The sequence below is a fragment of the Triturus cristatus genome, chromosome 7, assembly GCF_964204655.1.
Source record: "Triturus cristatus chromosome 7, aTriCri1.1, whole genome shotgun sequence".
Taxonomy (NCBI): domain Eukaryota; kingdom Metazoa; phylum Chordata; class Amphibia; order Caudata; family Salamandridae; genus Triturus; species Triturus cristatus.
Window position 1 is genome coordinate 461,638,652 of NC_140590.1, and position 23,383 is coordinate 461,662,034.

General features: G+C 47.2%; 1 protein-coding gene across 1 annotated transcript in view; it reads right to left on the reverse strand.

Moving 5' to 3' along the window:
• RAB40B (RAB40B, member RAS oncogene family) overlaps positions 1-23,383 on the reverse strand; it is a 291,119-nt gene that overhangs the window by 63,311 nt on the left and 204,425 nt on the right. The window contains exon 6 of the mRNA XM_085616788.1: positions 20,413-20,635. Within this exon, the coding sequence (XP_085472914.1) occupies positions 20,413-20,635 (223 nt within the window). The remainder of the gene's footprint in view (positions 1-20,412; positions 20,636-23,383) is intronic.

Below are 23,383 nucleotides of genomic sequence, written 5' to 3' on the forward strand. Positions count from 1 at the left end.
GGGTCTCAATTATAAGCTGCATGTCTGTCACGTACATCTGCTGTCTATCAAAATGACTACCTGAAGCCAAATTACTAAAACCTAATGGGAACACAAATGGGAAATGTAACCATCCTCGAAATGTCGCATCCTTTTTGCCCAACTATAAAAAACACATGAAACTTTTTGGAAGAATTGATAACATGGAGTGATCCAAACAATGTAAAGCTGTGTGCAGTAGGACCTAAAAATGCAGGTGTCATTTTAATGTATTTATATTTACCAGCCAAAACATATATCCATGCCAGAAATATTTCAGAGTGACTGTGTTTGCTCTTTGTTGAATGCTATTTATTCATAAATGCTGGTGAGAGACGTTTGCCAGAAACTTTAGTTCAACAATATCACCACCTCACTGAATATTCCTGTTGCAAATTATTGCAAAAAAGAGCATCTGAATTTACATCGAATTTGTGTAATGATTTCTCTACGGTTACCCTGCTGGTTAAGATGGGAGGTCCTCTGCATGGCTCAGAAGAGCCATGCTGCCATTGGCAGCGACTTTTATTTGTAGGTTTGTTTTCATCTTCTCTTGTATTCCCCTAGTGAGCATAACCACCAGGCATGTTTACTGAGGGTGCTTCCTGTTTCTTGTACTGAAACCCAAGAACTGTGGTAAAAGATCAATGGGCCACGGGCCACCCAAAGAGCACCCCATTTTCAGAGAGTGTCTACTGCCTTTCTATCCAGGCTTTGCAGCAGCCGCCCTGGATGCAGTGCTATCTATAGTGAAAGGACAACCTTTTCCTCTGAACCATTCAAGGGAGAGAAGTCAAATTGTTTCTCCTTGTATTAAAGGTTATTAAAGGTCCTGCCAGCTCCCGTAACTGGAGAGTTGTGCTTCCATGTGTCCGAGAAATGTATAGAAGGTGACTGTGTATGTGAGGGTAGAAAATGAGATTTGTGTGTCTGACTAAGTATATACTGGAGTCCATTTTGGCTCCACATGCAGCAGAGGGCTTTGAGAGAGGATGCCATCCTTTGCTGAACCGGGATCAAACTCTTTTGCTTTCATTTTCCGGTCACCTTCAGTAAAGAGTTACAGTGCTCTGGTGGGTGGGGTTGTCCTGCTTTCGTCCTGTGTCACGGTTGCGGTGCCTCTGGGTGAGTGCTCTCCACTTCTACACGATTCCTGGCTTGATGAGGAGGTGCCCTTAGTCTAATACCCATGATAGTAACACAATACATCAAACAGTTATGACAACACTCATATTTTAACTAATCGTCTGTTTTTTCCAGCTTTCTTTGCTGTGCCACAGACCTATGGCACATCTGGCACCGCAAAATCTCAATCACGACGATCAGCTTCCAAGTAATTGGGTTCTAAAGTATTCTGTGCCCCAACATGGGGATTTTGAGGTTGGGCTGTGAACCATCTGTAACCTTCTCCAAATAACCTGTCAATCAACCATATAGGATTTGTAAGGCACAGCTAATCACCTGTAAGGGTCTCCAGGTGCTAAGAACCCAGAGGAGGAGGGGGGCTCAATTGAACAGCCAAGTCTTGAGTCCTTTCCTGAAACCCAGAAGAGAGGATGATGTTCATAGGTGAAGGGGGGATTGTTCCAGGTCTTGGCATCGAGATAGGAGAAGGAACGACCTACACTGTTGCTTCGGCAGATGCGGGCATGTGAGCGAAGAAGAGGGAGGTGAAGCGCAGGTGTCTGGAGGGTTGGTAGAAGTTCAAGCAGTGGTTGATGTGTGCTGGTCCTTGGTTGTGCAGGGCTTTGTAAGTGTGGAACAGAGTCTTAAATTGACATCTTTTCTGAATGGCAGTCAGTGAAGCTTTCTGAGCTGGGGGGTTGGGGGGTGTGATGTGGGTTCGTCTAGGGAGGTCTAGGACGAGTCTGGCAGCTGAATTCTATATGGTCTGCAATCTTTTCAAGAGGTGAGTCATGATTTCTGCATAGCTAAAGAACTGCTGTGAACCGTGCTGTGGCAATGGGCATTCCCACAGCACCTCTTATAGTGACAACTGCAGTTTGCCAGGTTTGGCCGGGCTCTTCTGGTCACTGAGTGGGTTGTGGACATCTTTTTGAACCGGAGAGGGTTTGTGACAAATATATTAAAACCTCATAAACATTACTACACCAGCACCTGAACTTAGTGCAGAGTACAGAGAAGATACATCTCCCTTTGAAGAATAGCAAAGTACACCATTGCCGCTCTCAAACCTTTTACAAGAATGTGAGTATGCTCATGCCGCTGTCATCACTGAACTAAATGCTTAAGTTCCATGTTGGCAAAGTTAACCTGATGACTGGCAATAGACTCCAAAAGTAACAGGAATTATTGTGCTTGGCACCTGAGTGCTGTGACAGCATTTTGGTACCAAACTGCGGCTAAGAAGAAGATTGAGAGTTATGGTGTTTCTTGTTTATTATTTTTTAGTTGCAGTATTTCGTTTTATGTGTATTGAAGCACTTACCCCAGTTATAAAGTTTAGCACTGACTGGACATTCAGTTATTAAGCTGTATTGTTGGGTTGTACTGTGTTCTTAGTGTCTAACCCTCATCACCTTCAGTAAGCCTTGGACTGCTCAGCCTCGCTACCCCGAGCGAGCCAAGTGCTAAAGATGATAACTTAGTAAATGTATTTTGGGTTTGATAGTACTGTGGGCAGCCTGGGACACCAGAGGTAAACACTCATTTTTTCATGGTTGGGGGTTCAGCAATCTCCGACTGACTTGAGACCTCTGCAACCAATTGTCTCATTAGTCATGCTGGCTGCGAGCATGACCAATGAGACAATTGTCCGAATTTCACATATATTCACGGCCATGAAATTACAAAATGGCACAGGAATGCTTTCGGTTTAAACATGTTCTATTTCACATTCTTTCTGTAGCCCACTGATATCCTGGTCAACACGATAAATAAAGTAACACAGCGTGGTGTGTCTTCTACTTATCATTGATGAGGAGTGCTGCATTGAAAATAACCAGGGTGGGCACGTGGAGGGAAGGTCTGAAGGACTAACGTAGGATGACGGAAACACCATGCAGCCAGGGCTCGAGTCGGGGTACCATGCGGGTGGATGGCGTCCCCCCACTTATTTTACCGGGAGCTCGATAACTGGAGCAAATGGAGCCACACATTCACTCTTTGGCCTCTCTGGGGCGAGATCGGAGCTCATTCAGAACGCTGCTCACGCGCTGGCTTCTCTGATGCAATCGCATCGAAGGGGTGAGCGAGGGGAGGCAATGAGTCTGATGATGCAAGCCACCTTTCGTGACGTTACTTCCTGTCGTGACGTCAGAGTCCCCCCACTTCTTTTTTAGGTCTCGCCTAGCGTTGCTGTGCACATGCACATCTCGCTTGGCGAGATTTATGGTTTCTGAGTACTTTTCTGAATAGGGCTTGAAGCCCCGCCCCTTATTCCCATTGGCTTGCATCACTGTTTATGTTAAACGGTGCACAGCCATAGGGAATAAGGTTTCCAGGGTGCCTCCTTTTCGCTTTTTAGGCAGGCCCTCCCGGACTGGCTCGCCTGCATTATGGCTGGCATGACGAAGTTTCTTATCAGAAGCGCGTCACGCTGCCTTGCACGCGCCAGTCCGGCTCTCTGATTGGGCTTGACAAAAAACACAGACAGGGCACCGCATGTTTATTTTGGCATCTCGCTTTCACTTTTGAAAGCGAGATGCAAAAACAAACAGCAGATGCCTGCGTGTCTGGCGAGCGCTTGTCTTCATTATCCCTTTTAATGAGCACTTCTCAAAGCAGTGCTATAACGTGACGTATTACTGTCAAAGCTTCGACATGTTAAAGAAATATACTTGTTGAATGTTTAAGATACTTTCACATGGTTTGCGCTATGTTTGTTGTATAATTTACAATTACATAGCATATGTTTTCAGGACGCGGCTCGTGCACGGGCTCTATCTAAGAGCTGAGCCAGACCATTCATTTGTTGGCTACGCCACTGTGAGACTCGATATCTAACTCTCAAAGTCTTGAGAGCAGGCTGGGGGTGGAAAGTGAAGGCTCCCAGCAAGCTGCTCTGAAGTGAGGGAAACTTCCCACCCAAAGAGCACGTGGGCCTCAGAAGATACTGAAAGGATTTTCCGTCGCTCTGAAGTGATCATTTGCCGCATTATTGCTGCCTCCAACCCCCCTTTCGCTCACACACCCAGCCTCCATCAGATCCTCACAGACTGCAGTGTCCCCGGGAAGCTGCTGCACTACCACCCGGGTCTCGCGGGCACAGCTGGGGCATTGTCTGTCAGCGGATTTACGCAGACAGAAATGGGAAGACATCTTTATTTCCACTAGAGTTCCTTTGTCTGTTCAGCCCGGGGCACCTGTGTATATAAACACGGACCACACACAGCTGTCTGGCTCCTGGAAGTGGAGGGGAGTGGCTAAGAGTCTTTCTTCAGAACGATGAAGCAACTATTCCTTCACGGTCCCCAGGAGTCCTCTCTGCTTTGACTAGCGTATTGACGGCCTACGCTCAAGCTGGCTATTCGTAGTAACCCCCACAGTATGCCCATCGCGGTACTTTATATTAACATAATTTAGGGGGATTCTCTTAGACTATTGTTTTTGCACAATGACCACCATTCTTGTACACGACACAATGGTTTAGATGGGTTTCTATCTTCGCCTGGTACACAGCTGTACTTCGCTCTGCTTGACACACACTGCTGCACATCCCTCACTCTACCTCATTCTTTCTCTCTTTCAATCTTCCTCTATCTCTTACGGTGTCCCGCTAATTTCCCCAATCTCTTTCTCGCACTCTTTTTTCTCCTATTCTGTTTGCCTGCCCTAGCTGCCCTTTCCTGATAGAGAGCACTTATCTGGCTACCTTACACGTGCACTTTTCTATTTCTTCTTGACAAGTCTGCTCACTATCTGGTATGTGCCTCTCTCTAGCCTAGCTGATGTACGGAAGCATGTCTGTCAAGACAGGTGCACTAGTACTGTTTGACACACACCCGCATCTCTCTCCCCATCTGACGCACAGGGTTTGAAGCCTGTCCCAAACCCCTTGAACGGTGGCATCACTGCCTCATATGAATGGTTGGCAGAGTGTATACTTATAGTGTGACGTATGTGGGAAAAGAAGAGCGTCATGCACGAGGCATGACAGGTGCCCCAGTCACATTACCACGGATTTGTGTTGTACTTTAGCACAATTATTTTGAAAAGTGTGACGGTTATACATCACTCAAGACGATGTACCTTTGTGGTGAGACGTATTTGGCAGGTGCTGAGTAAGTGGCAGAGGGGTGCTCCAGCCATGTCACCGTGGCATTGGTATGGGGTTTAGGCATATACATAAAGCTGAGTTGTAAGAAGGTACAAAACTGCTTCTCAATACTTCCTTCCTCAAGATGAGACTTCCCGAACCAGGGTGGAGACTTAATGGAGGAGCCTTTTTTGTCAGGTGATCTTGGCTGGGGTGATCGAGTCACTCATCTGGCAACAGCTAATTATTTGCAACTCTTTGGAACCTCATAAAAGCTGTTTGAGTCTGATTGAGATCGTTTTTAGTCGGTTGCCTCCACTCCAAAAGAGTTTCCATGATTTACGACTTCTTGTACTTGGAATAAGCGGAATCGGCAGTACTCTCCTTTTGATTTCGTAAACGTCATATGATTGTTTTGATGATGCAGAATGCCTTTCCAATACACAAAACAGCGCTATTAGGTTGTGTTTTAGTGATGGCTATTATATGCTGCACTTAGAAAAGGCAGTAGTGTGCAGGTGGGGGTAGGGAACTAAGCGAGGGTGGATTAGGAGGGGTGCCAAATTTGGTTTTGCCTGGGGTACCAAGTTTGTTTTCGCCCAGAGCGCTATTTAAGCAAAGACCGGCCCTGGTTATATGTTTATGGTACAGCTGAGTTAAAGGTTAACCTAAACCCATCAGAAGTAAAACAAGACCGTGAAGTCATCACCATCACAAATAGGTTGCCATGTACTTCTCAATGAGAAACTCCGTAAGAGTTTCTCCTGCATTTTCAGTGGGCCTGTTTGGCACTACCCCAGGGTCCCGTAGTCATTACGGTACACCAAAACACATTTCAATGGATACCAGGCGCCATCTAGGTAATAATTACCCACCTAAATCAATCAATCAAGGACTTATAAAGCACGACTACTCACCCATTAACCCCTTCAGCGCTGCGGGAATTCCCCCGCGGTGCTGAAGGGTTCGAGCGCGGGCGGGCCCATGACGGAACGGTTCCGTCATGAGCACAGCGCAACCGATGCACATGACGGAACCGTTCCGTCATGGGCATGGAAGGGGTTAAGCCACTTGAAATGGAGCCACCCCCCCCCCACCCCCGCTCGAGTCCAAAGGAGGGACAAAATGGGATTTTAGGACATTCAGCAGAGTCCAGCCCCATGCGGGGCTTCCAGCCAAGGTCGAAGGCCTGTGCCTTCCAGCCACCCTGCCACCCCCTCCACACACTCCTGATGGTCGGCGCAGAATCCATACTTTTTGCCAGACCCCCCCCCCCCCGATGGAGGGGGGGGGGTTCAATTTGTTTTCCAAGACTCCTGCGCTTTCAGGAAACCGAAGATGCGGCTGAAACAGGGCTTGCACGAGTGTGTCTCCAAAATGGGACCTCCCCCACACCGAAAAAAAATCTAAACGTCTTTGCCTGATCGGGGAGCATTGTAGCCCCCCTAAATGCTTAATGCAATAGGTCTTGCATTTCATTAAGTTAAAGCTATTTGCTTTGCTATACAATACCATTAGCAAAGCAAATGGCTTTAACTTAATCAAAGGCGAGACCTGTTGCATTTTCAATGCTTGTTTAGGACTTGTGCCCTGCCTACCGCTCTCCCGTTTCCGTTCTTACTGTATTGCCGAAGCATAAGACAAAGATAAAATAGTTTGCGAATTCCCCCAAATCACTTGCAGAACTTACAGCTGTGCATGAAAATCGCCTGAGAATGTTGCTTGTATATGGTTTATTTATAATTGCTTCACAGCATGCTCTAATGGGCAGTGCAGCCATGAGCCCGCTTTCAACACGCCCATGCCCTCGAAGCTTTAAACACTGGCTCTGTCAACTTCTAACAGAGGGTTCAAACCCCTCAGTGGCAGAAGAACCAGGACCAGCAAGGTCAAAAGAAACAGCAATACCAGTCCCGCAGACCATCCAGGGGACGTGGTAACAACAGACAATCGAACGCAGGAAACAAGGCTCCAGGGAAGCAATGAGGGACCGCTTCCTCCGATGCTGTCCACCGCTCCGGTGGGAGGAAGTGTTGCTCATCATCTTCCAGAGTGGCAATCCATCACAAACGACAAGTGGGTTCTAAATATACTGCGTCATGGATACTCGCTTCGTTTCCGAAGCCATCCTCCATCGATTCCTCCTGTTCATTCATCTCAGCATCTAAAACAGCTAAGAGAAGAGGTGGCGACTCTTCTACTCAAATCTGCAATAGAAAAAGTACCCAAAAAACAAAGAGGAAAGGGAGTTTACTCCAGATACTTTCTGATTCAAAAAAGGAGTGTGAAAGTAGAGTTCAGACCCATTTTGGACTTACGGATACTGAACAAACACATCAGAAGGGAAAAATTTCGCATGCTGGCGCTCCACCAAATATATCCTCTTCTCCGGTTGGGCGATTGGATGTGTTCGCTGGACCTTCAGGACGCATACTTCCATATTCCCATCCTACGGAATCATCGAAAATTTCTCAGGTTTGTGGTGGGGAACTCTCACTATCAGTTCAAGGTTCTACCATTTGGCCTGAAGTCAGCTCCTCGAGTATTCACCAAATGCATGGCAGTAGTAGCAGCTGCACTGAGGCGCGCAGGAGTCTTCGTCTATCCCTATCTAGACGACTGGCTGATAAAGGGTCCATCGCCTCAGAGGGTCCGATCGCAGCTGTCGCTTTGCCTGAACTTATGTCGTAAGCTGGGTCTCAGAGTGAATGCCAAAAGTCCAATTTCTCGCCAACACAAAGGATCCACTACCTGGGTGCAACTATAGACTCCGTGGTAGGAAAAGTGTTTCTTTCGGAGGAGAGACAGTCCTCCATTATCCTCAAAGGCAGACAGATTCTATCCAACAATCGGTCGACGGCAAGACAAATCTCATCTCTGCTAGGGGCCATGGCATCCTGCATTTTCCTAGTACCCAACGCCAGGTTAAGGATGCGTCCTCTCCAGCAAGATCTCGAGGACAAATGGGATCAAAGGAACTCCCCGTGGGAAGAATAAGTTTGCCTTTCCTCAGCGGCCAGGCACTCAGTCAAGTGGTGGTTGAAGCCACTAAATCTACAGGTGGGGATTCCCTTCCATCAAGAACCCCCAACTCAGACCTTAATCACCGAAGCATCCCTTCAAGGCTGGGGTGCGCATTTCGGATCTCTACAAACTCAGGGGCAGTGGTCCAGCAGCGAGCAGTTGTACCACATCAACATGCTGGAGCTCAGGGCAGTCCACCTAGCCCTCAAAGCGTTCCTGCCTGCGATCAAGACGAGTACCATTCTAGTACAGACGGACAATACCACCACAATGTACTACCTGAACAAGCAGGGGGGTACTCTATCCAGGACGCTATCGCTGGAAGCTCAGTCCTTGTGGTACTGGATCCTAGCAAGAAACATCTCGATAAAGGCGGTGCACCTGCCAGGGGAACTCAATGTACAAGCGGACTTACTCAGTCGTCACTTCCAAGAACCAGAGGATTGGGTACTCAACGACGAGGTGTTAGAAGACGTCTTCAAAGAATGGGGACGTCCGCAAATAGACCTCTTCGCGGACGAGTACAACATAAAATGCCGAGGCTTCGCCTCAACGTACCATCGGCCAGGATCGATAGGGAATGCCCTTTTGATCGATTGGTCAATGACATTTGTGTACGCTTTTCCGCCTCTCCCACTAATCCCCAAGGTGGTGACCAAGCTGCAGAATTAATCTGCCAAGATGATCCTCATAGCACCGGACTGGCCGAGGCAGTGGTGGTACACGGATCTCCTGCACATGTCGATTCGCCCCCACAAACGACTGCCGTGCAGGCCGGACTTGTTGTCCAAGATGCAGGGGAAGATTTACCATCCCAGCCTTCCCTCGCTGAGCTTAACAGCATGGCTCCTGAAGTCCTCCAGTATGGCCATCTGAACCTTCCCCAGGAGTGTATGTCCATACTGAAGGAAGCCAGGAGGCCTTCGACAAGACACTCTTACTTCTGTAAGTGGAAAAGGTTTTACATATGGTGTGGTCAGGGACTACTAACCTCCAATCCAGAGATGCACCTGTTCGATGACCCGCTCGAAATGGACCCCCTAGGATGAGAGGGTTGGGGACTGTGCTCGGAACACACACCCTCGGCCTAGCCGCCATCAGACGGAATGGGTTTAATTAAATTGATTTGCCACTAATCTCTTGTTGCCATTTTTAATACCATACCCACCCCACTTTTTTTTTGGAGGACGTCCATCTGTAATGCCTGTAACGCATTGGTGAATTATTTTGTTGGGAATTTTGGGGTAACGGATGCTTCTTTGGAGGAAGCGTTATGGGTGAGGAAGGAGGTATGGGGGTTTCTATGTTCTGTTACTAAAGTTGCTGTTTTTTTTCATTACGCCAATACGCCAGAGAGCCAGCTCCTTCACACACGGATCAGTCATTCTTTTGAGACCCCTAATGCGAGCTGCTGCCCCCCTACAAAGTTTCCAACAGAGGCTATATGGAGTCTGTACCCGGACACTTACTTTACGCATCCACCATGACACTTTTACACTCATGTCCTGGAACATGAACGGACTGCTACACAGTATTAAATGAAGATTCTCCTCCCCTGACGCCGTGCTCGTGCCCACTCACACACGTCATGCGCCTCACGCCAGGGAGAGGTGGAGTGCGGTCTGCAATTAGGCTCCAGGCTGCAGGTTTTTGACAGCCGTTCTTGCGCCCCTACATGCGAGTTGAAAATCCAACGCCTGACCAGACTCTTGAAACCTGAAGTAGCTGAACGGGCGGGTAAACGCTGCTGGGGAGCTCTGTAGCTGCCACCACTATGGACATTGTCTTGGTTGTGTTGCGCCCTGCTGTCCTGCCTTCACTCGCCATCACTGCGCCCGGCTCGCTTATGGAGACAGTGAGGTAATGACTGTACGGCAGGCGGGCTGGAGGAGCGAACAGGGTCGTGTTGGGGACCTTTCCGGCTCAATTGTGGTCCCATGCATGGTTATGGCCCCAAACTCTGTGTTGCCCTAGTGCTGGCCTTCTCCTGTCCTTGTTCTGGACATTGATCCTGTCCTGACCTGGCGTTTTAACACCCTGGAGAATCTATCTGCCCCACACCTTACAGCTGCCTCTACAGTCCTTATGGTTAGCACTCTTTTCTGCCCTTCAACTTGTGTGTGGGTGGAGGCTCAAGCCAGAACAGGCGAGGAGGTAAGTGGGCAGACTGGTTGATTGTGTATGCTACTTCATAATACTGCTACATTGCTACACTGCTACAAGTGAATTGTTGGACCCCTCTTTATTCTCTCTTTGACTGTCACCCCCATACCGGTTACATGCACACTTTGATTTCCTTAATCCACCTAATTGCAATGCGGGTTGCTGTGGTGCCAGGAGGCTGAACTATTGCGTGGAGGGAGCCATGTGGAGGAGTTCTCCATTGACATCCTGCTTTGTCCTGTCTTGTCAGTTACTGAGGTTCCACCCAAGCGAGGCCCTCATGAGAAAGAGCAAGGGGACTGGGGGGTGTTATCAACACTCCCTCCTCACAAATCAACTTCAACAGACTTGATGCTCTAGAGAACAATTGAGGTTGGAGCCACAGAAATGTAGCTGATCGAGAGGAGGCTCTCTATGGGCCCCAGAGAGCTAGCACAATCGGTGCCTGGTTTAAGCGAGGCTTTCCTAACAATCCCAACTGGGGCAGCCCTGGAGACAGAGGAAGAGGTAATGGCAACTCGCTTTTTGGGGGTCCGCAGGAGGAGCTCCAGCAAGAACGAAAAGGACTGTCCGGAAGAAGCAAGCGAAGAATGGCACCCCTGCTAATCCCCAAGTCCATCTCCATAGCACCTATAAACCTTGACTGCATAGAGGACGACACAGGCCGTAATCCTAAACCCGACTGGGTGGTCAACTTAGTGGAGGAACTAGCTGGAAGGTTTGAAGGGATCATAAGAAAGGAACTTACACTGCTTCTGGCTTACTTGACAGAGATCGAATGAACACTCAAAGATATCACCAAAGCTTCGCCGCCACCTCAGCCTACCAAGAATGCGGACCATGTGCAACCCCAGCCAGCTGCAGAATCAAGGCATGATATGGCAAAGAAACCCAATGCGAGCGTAACTACCAATGTCCCAAGGGCACCTAGCAGCAATAGCGTATTGAAAACTGGGGAGTCCGCAGAGATGGGCCAACGCACAATGCAGAATTGCCAACAGGGGGCTCCACTGGGTGCAATGGGAATGTGGCTCCCCAGAGAGAGCCAGGGAACCTCCCTATTATTGACCTACCCCCTGAAAGGTGCAACTATGTAGCAATTATTACAAGAGTACCGTGATTGGGCGGTGTGCGGATAGAAACTTATGACAACCTGGCCAATAGGTGTCTGAACTGGCGCACGAAGAATAGGATCTTCCCGGTCTCACTCGCCCTCAATATACTTTTTGCTCAAAGAGTCCAGTGGATTGGGAGGAGTTGGAAAGATCGCACGGGAGGCTGTGTCATTATTAATTTTAAAGACCCTACTTTGGTTCATAAACTATTATTTGATGCGGCATGTATGCAAGAGGGGTACACTAGCATTGATCTTCTCCCTCTGGGGTACTTTTATAAGCCATCGACTTGTCTAGGTTGGGTTGCCCACACATTCCATCTCCTCCGCCCCCCCACCCCAACTACAGCATACACATTACACACCCAGGTACACCCACCACTGGCCTACCCAGGCCTCCGGGGCCTTACTGCATTCCTGTGTTTAACTGGTACAATGCTCTTGACCAGGTAGACTGACTAGCTAGTAGTGAGCTCCCAAAGAGTCTTAAACGCATAATGCACAACATTGATGGGTGCCCCAAAGGTGGGTATTTAAAAACGGAGGACCAGAGCCGGTCAGATCCTCTCCTGCCATGCAATAGAAACAAGCTCCTCACACCTTCGGCCTGCCCCCCCAGCAGTCCCCATGCCTGTTTGCACACCCCTTCACCAAGTGGCAACTGTAGATACTAATTTAGGCACGGAGGAGGGTAGTGTGGTAATCAACCATATCCAGTGCAATAAATAGACCGGGTGACTACAGCAACAAGGCCCCCTTCCTGGTTTCTAAATTTGTTGACCCTAGAGCAATGGTGGTACAAATAGGCGATAACAAGGGCCCAGGACCGGTAGGTACTATGTCCACCCTAAGGGTCTTATCATGGAACATTGCAGACTTAAGCACTAAACTAGACAATATAGACTGGGGTCAGTTTGTCAAACAGTTTGACATCTGTCTCCTTCAAGAAACCTGGTCAACCACAAAGGTAAATTGAGCTGGTTTTATAACGTATAGTACAGAAGCTATGACCAGGGGCAGACCGTCCGGGGGGCTGCTGACATGGGTGGGAACCTATTTACGCTGCAAAGTTGAAAAGGAGGACGACATAATATGTGTCACACTAATTTTCTAAAGATCAAGCTTTATGCATTTAAAACATCTATTCTAGATTCATGAGTAACAAACAGAAATCTCCATCAGTCAGTAAACTCACATCCCATATGGCAGGTCTTCCGGTAGGTCATTTAAAAATAGTTGGTGGTGATTTTAACTGCCAGTTTGAGACGCTGGATTTACCCAGTAAAGAGCTAATGCCAGAGGAGGATAGAGTTTGGAAGATCCCAAACCTAGCAATAAGCCCTATAAAGTAATGTTCGCCACTAGCACTCCAACTCAGCGCCATGTCTCTGAATCACAGCATCAGTGCCTGCAATGGGAGAACCCCATCAGATATGGAAGGGAGGCACACCTACAACAGAGCGCCCAGCACCAGCCTGATTGACTATATGTTAGTTGACGTTAGATTATGGCCTTTTGTTACTGACATAACAGCCATCTCAAAGTATGATAGCGACCACAACGCACTTGCCCTAGACCTGGACCTTACCCGCACCAAGCTTATAGCCACAATAGCAAGTCCCTTTGATAACCTGGCGTGCAATGGCGCAGTCACAGGACTCAGTAAAATCCATTCATAAGCTAGTGACAAAGAGCCTGCGAGACTTGTGTAACATTAATTACAGCCTGGGCCCAGAAACTTCTCTAGTAAGGTTTGGAAAAGTACATACCCAACTCTTTGAAGATTTAAAAATGCATTTGTCTACAGTAGCTAGGCGTGAGGGAGACAGAAGGAACCAAAATAAAACAAGCATTGGCATAGCCAATAGGTCTCGCCTTTGGGACCTTATAAGTGTTTAGCCATGCAACAGTTGCATAACTAAATACTTATAAGGTCCCAAAAGCGAGACCTATTGGCTATGCCAAGCGGCCGTGCGGCCGCGAAAGTGATCGCTGTCGCGATCAAACATCAATGCGGCCGCAAAAGTGAAAGTAATCGCGGCCAAGCGCGGCGCGCGCGCCCATGCACTGTAGCTCTAGGCTGGCCTGGTAGCACTTTTTGGAGCCCTCTCAATAAGTCTCGCCAGATCAGCGCATGTGCTGGGTCAGGCGAGACCTAAACATAGGGCAGGAACGTAATTCAAGCCATGAGGGCAGATTTCAAGAAGGCTGTTCATAACGGCAAGAGGGATTGGGACCAAGTAAGGTGGGAGGCTCTTCTTGCAGCCTCTAGGGATAAAGATCAAGCAGCATTCTGGAATATAGTAACCACTGGGAACACTCAGGGGCCTGTCACCATCAAAAGTCACATCACCGCTGTTGACTGGATCACACATGTCTCTTATCTCTACGCTCCAATACCGGGTGACAGTGTCTGTTCCGGTAAGAAGGCCTCAATTACCAGCTATGGAAGGATCTCCAAGCTACGCTTGAGTATCCGATCATTACTTGCAATGAAGTGGTCCAGGCCATTAAGAAGACTGTCCTGCACAAAGCCCCTGGTCGTGACAAAATTCCAGGTGACCTGTGTTTAGCTGATGTAGATGTATGGGTTCCTTACCTTTCAGTGGTATTTAATGCCATCATGAGTAGGATACCAATCGCCCCCATTCTTGGGCGGGGTCAGAAATAATCCCCATATATAAAAAGGGGTTCCCCGTGGTGCCAGTGAACTTTAGGCCCATCAGCCTAATTGACAAAGCACAGAAACTCTTTAGTAGAATTATCTTACTAAGACTAAAAGAGTGGTTAGAGGCAAACGACATGCTAAACTCCATGCAAGCAGGATTACGCAATTTCACATCAACAATTGACCAAGTGTTTACACTGCAGCTGATTTACGGGAAAACTATCGTCCTTGAGAAGGGCAGAATTTACACGGTATTTAGGCAAGGTGGAGTTCTTCTTCCCACTCTTTTTACACTCTTTATCAACAACCTGGTTGCCCGCCTGAATTTCTGTAATAATGACACCCCTAGATTAGCTAACATGAGGGTCCTGGCGCTAATGTTTGCGGACGACACACTACACCTATACAGAGAATTCTGGATGAATTTCGTAGCTTCTGCACAAAGAGGGGACTGGAAATAAACATCAGCAAAACTAAGTATATGGTGTTTAATCCGTGCCATACAACACTTACCAAACCCACCTTGAGTGGGTCCCCACTAAAGCAGGTCCATTTGTTTGAGTACCTAACCATTACCCTGAACGAGAAGCCTGATTGGGTGCCACACATTTTGAAACTTAGGCTCAAACTCGAGCAACATGTTGGAGGGTGCTGAAAGTACACTGGAGCTCCTTTTTCAAACCAGTTACACCAACTGTTCAAAAATACACCCACCAAGCACTAGGTGCGGCCCTCAGGGCGCCGAGCTCAGGGGTCATAAGGACATCAAACCCCTAGAAACAGTTGAGAATAGGTTCCTTAGGCAAGTGCTGAGCCTTCTGGTCAGCACTCCACTAGTCCCGATAAGGCTAGATTTGGGGCACAGGCCAATCCAAGAAAGAACTGCTGTCAGAACAAAAATGTACCTGAGACAATTATGAGCCACTCTTGAACTGCTCCACTATCGACCGAGTCTAGAAGAGATACTCAAACTCCCCGGAGCCTGCAATCTCCCCTGGATCAAAGATGTCAGAGATAAATTGCTAAGCCTCAGGTTAGTCCAACTCTGGGAAAATCTAGAAAGGGGGTGGGGTCTATTAATTAGCAAATTGGAGCTGAAAAGGCGATTTTGGAACTTTAAAACTGGTATTCTCATGTTGAGCCTGGCCCTGGGTACTATGACGAAATCCTTTTTATGGATTAAAGATTTTTATAGGACTGAGGAGTTGTTAGATGAAATCAAACCAAATCTGGCCAAAAAGCTATGTGTCCAGTTCAGGCATGGGTCATTACCTATTCGATCCATTGCTTCAAAATGGGCAAGTGCTTATAGATCGGCCGAGACGGATTGCCCATCTTGTGCCCTTAGCAAAGAAACAGTGGTGCATGCCCTGTTCTTCTGTCCAGAGTGTAGAAGGCCCAGAGCCAAATTGATAATCCCATTTGCAGGAACATGGGCACCCCACACTGTGCAGAGGCCTGTAGGATCTTACAGTCTGAGACTAGCAGGCACATTGTTTTTGCAGTCTCCAGGTTCTTATTTGTTATGTGGGGAATGAGGAGGATAAATGTCCTAATAACGGCCGACAGATAGGACAGCAGCGCTGTTTGTCCACTAAGGGAACTCCATATGCGGGTATATTGTCAAAGTTAATGATTCTAATAACTAATCATCATCAACCAAATAATTGCTGAGAACACTGATACCATGTATTGAGTAGATGGACTTAGTTTTTAGCTCTTTTGATAATTATTGTATTTTTTTTAATTTGTTGCGGTACCTTTGTGTACACTCAATGCCGGTTAATGTTTTATCTATTTTATTTGCCTATTTTTATTGATTGAATTGAAGGCTTGAGGCCATTTTTATGGTTTGTATTATGTACATAATAATAAATAATAATAAAGAGATTTATAAAGCGCCTGGTTATACTAGCTAGTATGTCCCCGCACATAGACAGATGATTTTGTATGTTAAATATTTTATAAATGCATATCTCTTTTATGACAATTGACCGAAATAAAGACTATTGACTGACCGCTGTCCTTCGCAAAGCTAAACCTTTCTGCCCAGCAATACTTATGCTACAAGAAAACCATTTGCTAGGATCCAGTTGTCCCTTCCTTTGCGACTTTGGCTAAGACTCTGGCTTTACAAGGGGGTCCATCATCCTCCTTCACAAGAACTTCCTCCCCGACTGTGACAGCCGCTAAATCAGACCCACATAGTAGATTTGTCAGAGTGAAGGGTCTGATAGAGGGTCAACAGTGTAACCTCTTATGTATGTACGTACCGCCCCAGTCGCTGGCCCCCACTTTCGAAACCCTAGAATCCACCATTATAAACTTTCCCCACAGCACTACCATATTCAAAAGGGACCTCAATGACTTTCCTGACCCGGATCTCAACGCCTCTGTGCCACCCATGACATACTGTCAATCACAAACCTGGCTCCTCTGGTCCTGGATGGACATATTGGGCCACTGTGAAGTCTGGAGGACCTGGCTCCCCCAGACCTGGGAGTACACTCACACATCCGCCGCTCACAAATCAAAGTCCCGCATTGACCTCTTACTCCTACAGTCAACTCGATGGCAATCCTTCAGAGAGGTATTTCGGACCCCTCCCCCATGATGTTCGATACGGGCACCCAAATTTGAACTAGCAGACGATGTGATGCCTCAATGTCTGGCACAGGACTGCTGCACAGACTTTCTCACTGCTGAATTAAAGTTCAACTTAGATGTGAACTCCAGCTTGGTGTTCTCCCCCGGTGTTCTTTGGGCAGCCAGCAAGGCCACAAATAAGAGGGACTGCGAAGGGTTACTTCAGGAGGCAGGAAAAGGTTAAAGCGCACCCTATCTCCGAACTCGAAACCCAAATCCTACAGATAGAACAGAAAATCCTCGGTGGTGAGACGGACATCCACTGCCAGCAGCTAAAACTTTCTTGCGACTCCGTACACCAGCTCACCATGGAGCAGGAAAGCCAATGCTGGCATTCCGCGACTCAAAGTGTGTACGAATAGGGAGATAAATCTGGAAAGCTATTAGACTGGCTGGCGACTAATGACCTCTCCTCTAGGATCGTCCTTCAGATTCTGAATTCTTCCAGATGTATGGCTACCTACTCTACCGAAATTACCTCCGCCTTTGCTGAATACTACAGCGACCTTTACGTACAGCGACCTTTACGTGCACCACCCATGTCCCTCTCACGAACAATACTAACCCATATTTGAAAACATCCTCCTCCCATTTCTGCCTTCGGGATCCCGAGTGGCATTTGATGCACTCATTACTGTGGAAGAAATAGAGGCAATCCTAGGGATCAATATGGAAAGGACCCCAGACCTGGACGGAATCCTATCAGAAGTTCCAAACTATATTGACCTTCTTACTCTCTATCAGGAGGCGTACGCAAAAGGGCCCTTGACAGAGGAGCTGGACATGGCGACCATAGCCGTTATTACCAAGAACTGCCCTCCTGAACCGCATTGCTCTGCATATTGTCCCATCTCTTTGATCAACAAAATAATTAAAGTTTTTGTGAAGCTCCTAGCTAACAGGCTCCAACGGGATTTGCCTGAGTTAATTAACCCAGATCAACGTGGCTTTATGCCCGTCCGTAGCACGTGCCATTGTATCGGGGGGTGTACAGGTGGAGATAGCCCGCCTCCAGGACATACGAACGCCTTGTGCCCTTCTTTTAATTATCTTTGAAAAGGCCTTCGACTCCGTTGAGTGGGACTTTCTTCACACGCTGGCTCCATGATTTTGCAGATACGTACAGGTCCTATACTCACAACCCTCTGCACGAGAGCTCAACAGTGTTGTCTGCCTCTCTCCTCGATTTGCTGCGGTACCTGTCAAGGATGGCTATAGTGCTCTGTTTCAACACCCAGGACTGGAAGTGGAGCAATGGCGATGAGGAATGTATTGCATTATACGCACACAACATCCTCTTATTCCTAGCCCACCCCTAGCAGTTAGTGCCTCCGACTCCTCTATCTTTACAGAGAAGCCTCTGGTCTTTGGGTGAACAAAGCTGAATCTCTATTGGTCCCCCTCCAAGGCGACCATGACGACATGGCCTGGCAGGTGTCGATCCCCCTGCGCCGACTAGGTTTTTCTTACCTGGGTGTTCAAATGGCTCAGGCCCAGATCTGCTATGGAGCCTCAACCTTACTCCTCTCCTTAACAAGACCACAAAAGACCTCCAAAGTTGGGCATCCCTGTCGCTCAGCACTCTCTATAGAGTTGGGCGATTCAAAATGATGATAGGTTACAGCAAAATTTCTCTTTGATGATTCCCACTACATGGTTCCAGCCCTTCCATCCGAGATCAGCTCTTTTCTGTGGGGTGGTCAACACCCCCATATCAGCATGGACAAGTCTATGATGGGCATAGCATTGGCAGACCTACAACTTTACTTTCACGCTGCATACCTTCTAGTCATTAACGAATGGCTGCGCGGGCAATGGAATGACCCGACATACCGAGCGGAGCTCTCGTTACTGACTCTGGACAAGGTAATTGCTCTCCTTTTGGCAACCCAGTCCCCGGGACCTCCTAGAGGTAACCAGGTTGATCTTCCTGCACTGGCGCAAGGCACTTTGCCTTATTGGATGGGACAAGACCCTCACCCAACATGTCCCCTTATGGCACGGACGCTACCTCCGGCACTCTGCATGCCCAACTTTTTTTTTCTAGGTGGGACAGGATCAGCATTACAACTCTAGGTGATGTCTGGCATAGAATTCACTTATGTACCTTTCAAGACCTGCAGACCTTCTTTCATCTGCACCAAATTCAATTTCACAAATACTTGCAGCTCAGACATGCCCTCTCCTTCCATGACATCCCCTTGACCGATATCCATAAATACAACCACATTGAAGCCAAACTCTTCTTGGGAGACATTAACAAAGACAGAATCTCCCAACTCTACTGCACGCTCATTTTCAATGCACCTGACTAACTTGCTATCCTCAGATATATATGGGAGGATGGGTTAGGACCTTTATAAGACCCTAACTGGAGAGATGCTCAGTCAGTCCCCCGAGAGCCTGCAAACCCTTCCCAAGTCAACTACCAACAAGTGACATATCTCACTCCACGCTGAGTGGCAAGTGGGCAAGATTACATATCCCACTTGCTTTCGCTCTGGCCAACAGACTGTTTTTTTCCATTTGGTCTGGCAATGCCCTGATAGATAGGTATTGGAGCAGGATTGACCTCACCCTCTTTGGGGTCCTCGCCTGAGCGATTGAGCTGATGCCCCACATTGCGTTGCTGGGCATCATGGAGAGTTACGGGGGCCCCTGGGGAGAATAGATCATGGTGGGTGTGCCTACCTTGGTCACAAAGAGAGACACCAGCAGAAAGTGGTGGACCATGGATCCACCTACTCTCCCTTAGTGGCGCCGAGACTGGTGAGCCAGAGGCTGCCACCATACTATATACCAGAATATGGGGCAAATTGTGGGACTACCATGGACTGGGCTTCTAAAATTCGAAAACTTGACTGACTGTTGTGCATTATGTGATGGTTGTGTATTGCATCTCAACTGACTGTTATTGGAATGTATCGTTCTGTTTCTCCGTTGCTTTTGCATTTTTGTCAGAACAATAAAAATGTATAAAAAAAAAAGATATGCAATGTTATATTTTCCGTCATGCTAGTCAGATTAGAACCGGCTCTATGCCAAATGAATTTGGTGAGAAGTCTGAACGGTCAATTTGCTCTGTGAGTTACTTGCCACATATGTCCTACTTCTACTGCACCAAAGTCCCTTGCACAAGTGAAGCAGCTTCGAATTTTGGAACTCTGATTAGATAGAATGTTTCTTACAAAGCATCAACAAAAACTATAGCTGGCATAAAAGCTTTTCATATAATTGGTCAGTATGCAACATTTTCAGAAACGATCTACAAGTAATATGAGGAAAACACTGTATTTTGTTTTATTTAACAACGGTTTGAGTTAAATGAGTTGTAGTTCACCACAAAATCTTTTTTTTTTTTTTTTTAGAAAATATGCACCCGAATGTTTCAGAAAGCTGTGTTTCGAAAGGGGGCCAAAAATGCTCCCTGGGAAGTTTTTGTTTCATTCCTATACGAAGTGTGGTGATTGAAAAGTGATGCTCAAATACGTAGAATGACGTACATTTTAAACTAGGTGACGTTCACATAGACATGCACGCATTCACACAGTATCTTCTTACCTTTGTTTGGCCTCCAGAGTCGGTCCATCCCATGCCTCATAAGCACGATCCGTGCAAGCTCCGTGAAAGACTCTGTTATGTTAAAATTGCACAACGGGCTTACTTCAAAGAAAGTCATGCCTAATCTCTCCGCATAGGCTTGTGCTTGCTCTGTAGACACCTGGCGTTTAAAGGCTAGATGGAGGCGGTTGCCAACCAGAATTTTGGGCACACCAGGAGCATGCTGCCGGAACAAAGAGAGAATTAATAGTGCCGAGATCCATCCTAAAATGTATTTGAAGTTTCAGAATAAATTCCTCAGATGATGTAAACTGTTAAAACTGTATTTAGGACGAGTTCACCATTTTAAGATACTCAAAAGAGTGGCTTCTGGATATTATTAAAAAAGGAATTGAATTAAGACTAAATTAGGTGCTATGCTTGGAATGCTGCAATATAAAAAGTCTCAGCCATATCACTAGAAATGTTACTGACAAAACTTGTACACCCCATAATATGGTCTAACAACTTCCCATACGTATCCATCGTTATTTCGAATTAAAAAAGTGGTTCTTACAATTTTAAAGTTGTACGGATATCTGCAAGCAATGCTGTAAATGATAATGTAAGAAGGACCAATAAAACGAATCACGAGATGGCAAGGCAGCACAAGGGTCAACGTTTTCCCTTTTTGTCCGGTCCCACTGCGTAAGCGGAATTATTTAGGCTCCCTTTCAGGAAACTGCTAGGTAGGTAGCAAAGATAAGTTGTGAGCACTCACATTCATGTGTTCAGGTAAACATGTTGCTTACCTGAGCCCTTCATACCAGTATGGACTCTTGCGCTATACCACAGCAAGCAGCAGCATGTTATTACCGCCACAGCCCTCTTCCCCATCCCAGTCCAGTATTATAATGGAACTCCACTCCATGAGATAGTAAGCCCCTAGCCCGGCTGCAAACTCAGATTAGAATTTGGGACGTGGACGACGACCTGCTTCCTGTGGGTCCAGTTTACCTCCTTGAGTGAGGCATGCACCTGCACATAGAATAAGTAGCACGTTTTCAGGCATTCTTTCCCCTGCATCATTTTATTTCTAAAAGGTGTCTCGCTCTATTTACATAAGATGATTAACCGCATGGTGAGTCCTATTGGTTACTGAGGCAATTGTTAGGCTAACTTGGTTGGTATCACACCAGGAACACAAGCCTCATGGCCTGAGGATAGACACTTTTTACATCCCACAGTCAAATACTCTCCTATATGCAGTCCTTCAATCCCCATGGTTTTGATTAAAAGCAAGACAAGGTGTTCACAAGTTCTGCAGGTGTCTCTTTGAACCCAAAGATAATTTTACTTTCCAAATGTGAATGGCAGTCGTCCACGAATGAACTCATTCTTCATTTCTCTCACTTCATGTTACCTGTGTTCCTAAAACTGCCAATGCCTCAACTTTACAGTTTTAAATAGAGAGCAGAGCTCCTTAAGAGGAGACTGTCCCACCTGATGGCATTAACTATTGAGTGGTATCAGCACTCCCGTACCTTTTGTCCGCTTAATATGATGAGGCTCTTAGTAAAATTGCAGGAGTACTGATCTCATAACTTGTGAATTACTACTCCTACTTCACTCCTTAGAGAAACGAAGGGATGAAATTCGAAACTTAGGGGACGATTACGATGAAAGACGAACTTGAGTCCGCCCACAATCGTAGCGGGGATTGGGACCGCCTACCTGTAAGGCGGTTGTCCCGCACCCCATATTACGATGTGACTGCCACCATGGCGGTCGCATCCAGCTATTTAACATTGCGGCGGGTGCTGCTGGCTGCAGCTCCCGCTGCACTGCTAAATGGCCATGTTGTGCATTTCCCTGCACAACATGGCAGGCATCACCCGGTGCCTGCCACCTTGTGCATGGAAATGTAGGGGGGTACCATGGGTACCCCCCCAGTGCACAACTACCTCCCTCCAACACAAGGGGGGCCCGCAACGGACTCCCGAAACCAATATACACCAGCCTTTCCATGGCGGGAAAGGCTGGCTGAAGCCCGCATTGTAATTTGGCGGACTGTGCCTGCTAAGCACTGCCACCATTTTACCCAATGTGGACCATCCGCCGATTGCCTGTGGCGGAAGAGTGGCGGGCGGTCTTTGCGCCTGCCATGGTCGCGGGCTGATTCTCCCTACCATCCTGATTTGGCGGGGTGTAAATCGGCGTCCGATGGCGGAGGGCCCGCCACCGCACTGCTGGCGGTGGCGGGCCTTCCGCCATCATAATTGGCCTCATAATTCATTAATGCTTTATGACGTCGATCTCTGACACAGTTACCCTCTGACCACACTCCTATCTACAGATATACCATCAGCCTCGTTATTCAACCCTACCTAAGTGATCACCTCTCTGGCTCTGGATAATGGAGCTGTCTTGGAAAGACCAGTGTTAAGCCATTTTTGGCACCACTCCAACTCACCATACTTCCATGATAAGTAACACAAAGAACTAGGATCCGGTGGACCACAAGGTACCTAAAGAAACTGCTCTCATCACTTTGCAATGCTGCCCATAATTTCTCTTTAACGGGCATAGGACATACTTCTGTCTCTAAATGAGATCTTATTTTAGTATGGGTGTGGGTGTCATGGACCAGCCTCACACCCAAACTGCATCCAAGCAAGTGCTAGTTGTTTCTGTCCCGCCTTCTGACTGGCGAGGACTGGCATCTAAGATCTAATTTAGAGATTAGAGGGAACTTACAATTCTCCAGTTTATGAAGGAACTATAAATACTGAGTAGAATGCAGACTGAACGCACTTCATCATAATAACACTTTTGTGGAGGAATTTCAGCCAGTGGCTTGTACTCTTTATTTATATATTCCAGAAATTGGAGGATTTTCAGCTGTACAAACCTACACACGAGTTTCTTAATTACTCCACTTGTGGGTGATAACTAGTAGTAAGAAGCAATTCACCTAGTAGTCAGAAGAACA